Source organism: Myotis davidii, unplaced genomic scaffold (genome assembly GCF_000327345.1).
Source record: "Myotis davidii unplaced genomic scaffold, ASM32734v1 scaffold217, whole genome shotgun sequence".
NCBI classification, from domain to species: domain Eukaryota; kingdom Metazoa; phylum Chordata; class Mammalia; order Chiroptera; family Vespertilionidae; genus Myotis; species Myotis davidii.
The window spans coordinates 7,910,893-7,913,808 of NW_006290034.1; the positions used below are offsets into that span (position 1 = coordinate 7,910,893).

Below are 2,916 nucleotides of genomic sequence, written 5' to 3' on the forward strand. Positions count from 1 at the left end.
TGTCGGAGGCTCACGCCGCGGGGCTGTTCCCATGCGAATCCCACGGCGACGGCCACCCCGCCGCCATGAACGGGGTCCTGATCCCGCACACGCCCATCGCGGTGGACTTCTGGAGCCTGCGCCGGGCTGGCTCCGCGCGGCTCTTCTTCCTGTCGCACATGCACTCGGACCACACCGTGGGGCTGTCCAGCACGTGGGCGCGGCCCCTCTACTGCTCCCCAATCACGGCCTTCCTCCTGCACCGTCACCTACAGGTACGGCGAGCTGGAGTCGGCGTCCAGGACTCCCATCCAGCTCAGCCTTGGGGGCCTAGCGGGGCCCGGAGGACTGGTTGTTACTAATGGGGAAGTTGTGCGAACCCAGCAATGCATCTTTAGCCGGAGCGAGAGTGTGGGTGCCAACGGGCGGGACTTGGGATGTTTCAGCTATAAGTTGGGGAGATCTTTTAGCCCAACCGAGGAAACTCCTGTTCCTGCCTCGTCACATAAGCTAGGCTTTCCCCAACTGGCCTCATCTAAAAACCCACCCGATGTGCTGGGTAGATAGATTCTCCACCACCTCCCCTCCCCCATCTGGTTCAGTAGATATAGCTGGTGCAGGTCCTGGATATTTGGTGGGAATTTTTTTTTTTAAAACAGGTGCCCCCAAGGGATTATTATAATCTGGAAAGTTTGAGCATCGCTGACTAGACTGTTTTCTGGAATCTTCATTTAAAATTGTACAGAGGGTGGGGTGGTGAGTGGGAGAAGGCAGGAATCTGCATGACAGCTTCTGCTCAGCATTTGGCCAGCTTTCCCTCAGTCGGGGAAGGAATGGCTCCTGGCCCAGGGAGGTATCGGGGAGGGGAGTCTGTGTTCACTGCCATGACCTACTGTTTCCTCAGGTGTCTAAGCGGTGGATCCGAGCCCTGGAGGTTGGGGAGAGCCATGTCCTGCCTTTAGATGAAATTGGGAGAGAGACCATGACTGTCACCCTGATGGACGCCAATCACTGCCCTGGCTCGGTCATGTTTCTCTTTGAGGGATACTTTGGAACCATCCTCTACACAGGTGGGCCTCCCAGGAACCCCTCCCGCTTCCTCAGCCTCCACCAGACTTTCTTGACCAGCCCTAACTCCTAATAGAATGCTCGTTTCAGCAGCACATACGCTAAAATCGGGACAATACAAAGATCAGCGTGGCCCCTGCAGAAGGATAACACGCAAATTCCTGAAGTTCCATCTTTTTCTTGAAACCTATGGAACCCTATTAACCAGTGACACCCAATAAATTTGTTCTAAAAAGAAGTCTGAAGGCCTCCTAGCTTAATCCCATAGGAGCACTGACCCTTTCTGGAGACTTCTCACTCCTTCAGGGACCAAACCGTGGACAGGAACGGGCTAGAAACATTTCCACAAGGAAGCTGTACTAAGCGGAGTAGTCCGGTGCCAGACCCCAGGTTTCCCGAGAGCCAGAAAGCTAATAATGCCCATTTGTTGTGGGAGGTGGGAGGCTTGCCTTCTATACTTTTGTCTCTGACGCGGCCCCCAGGCGATTTTCGGTTTACCCCGGCCATGCTGAAGGAGCCAGCCCTGAGCGTGGGGAAGCAGATCCACACCTTGTACCTAGACAACACCAACTGCAACCCGGCGCTGGATCTCCCTTCCCAACACGAAGCGGCCCAGCAGATTGTGGCGCTCATTCGAAAGCACCCCCAGCACGACGTAAAGATCGGTGAGTGGTGTCCATTCCTTTTCTCTCGCCCGCAGGGAGTGCACCCAGGGTCTTTGTGGGTGTCTCACATCTCTCAAGTCTTTGTGCAGACCCCCCGCTTCTCCAGGAAACCTACATCTGTCCATCTTTTTCTTTTTAAGTTTTTAAAAATATATTTTTATTGATTTCAGAGAGGAAGGAAGAGGGAGAGAGAGAGAGAAACCTCAGTTTGAGAATCATCGATTGGCTGCTGCCTGCATGTCCCCTAGCGGGGATTGAACCCCAACCCGGGCATGTGCCCTGACTGGGAATTGGACCGAACCGTGACCTCCTGGTTCATAGGTCGACGCTCAACCACTGAGTCACACCAGGAGGGCTGCGCTGTCCATCTTAATTTAAAATGGCCATCTGCTGTCCATCCCTGCCTCCACATTCCCAAATCCTGATTGCATCTGAGTTATCTGCATCGATGAGTTTGTTGCTTTGTTTTATATCCCACATGAGTGAAATTATATGCTTCTTGTCCTTTAACATCAGACGTATTTCACTTAGCATATTACTCTCAAGAGCATCCATCCATGTTGTCGCAAATGGTAGTATTTCATGTTTTCTTCCGGCTGAATAGTATTCCGTTGTGTGTATGTACCACATCTCTAATTACTCATTGAGGGTCTGATGTTACTGGTATTTCTTACCAGTTCCTTCTTTGTACTTTAGTAGCAGCAAACTGACCCCTCTTAACACGTTCTGCATTTCCTTCCTGTGCCAGCTTAACCTGGGCCCATCCTTGAAGACAGTGCAGTTGTTTTTCAGGAAACCTTCCCTAACTTCATCAACTGGAAGATACTTTTCTGTGCCCCAATATTACTGTGTGCGTGCCTCCAACAGGGCCTTAACCACATGGTTTCTGGGTTCCTGTGTAGATTACACTGTGAGAGGACTGAGACTTTTTGTTCCCATAGTGCCTAGCACTGGTCGATGCTTTTCTGTGTGGAACTGAATGAATGAGTGAATTCTGTGCTAACTTTTCCCTACCCCATTTTCCATATATGTCAGCTCAAATGCCATCCCATCCCTGATGCACTCCGATTGTCCCGTTATATTGTGTGTTTTTGTTGAACATTTGGTTGATTTATTAGATTCCCCGATAGCTTCATTCTCTTTCTTCTCTTACTTTCCCCAATACTGTTACCGTTGTTCAGGACTCTATAGCCTGGGGAAAGAG

General features: G+C 51.1%; 1 protein-coding gene across 1 annotated transcript in view; it reads left to right on the forward strand.

Annotated features, from left to right (window-relative positions):
* The first annotated feature begins 6 nt into the window (after positions 1–6).
* Positions 7–2,916, forward strand: part of DCLRE1B (DNA cross-link repair 1B) — a 4,219-nt gene continuing 1,309 nt past the window's right edge. The window contains 4 exon segments of the mRNA XM_006763029.2: positions 7–254; positions 884–1,049; positions 1,530–1,712; positions 2,894–2,916. Of these exon segments, the coding sequence (XP_006763092.1) occupies positions 66–254; positions 884–1,049; positions 1,530–1,712; positions 2,894–2,916 (561 nt within the window). The 5' untranslated portion in view covers positions 7–65.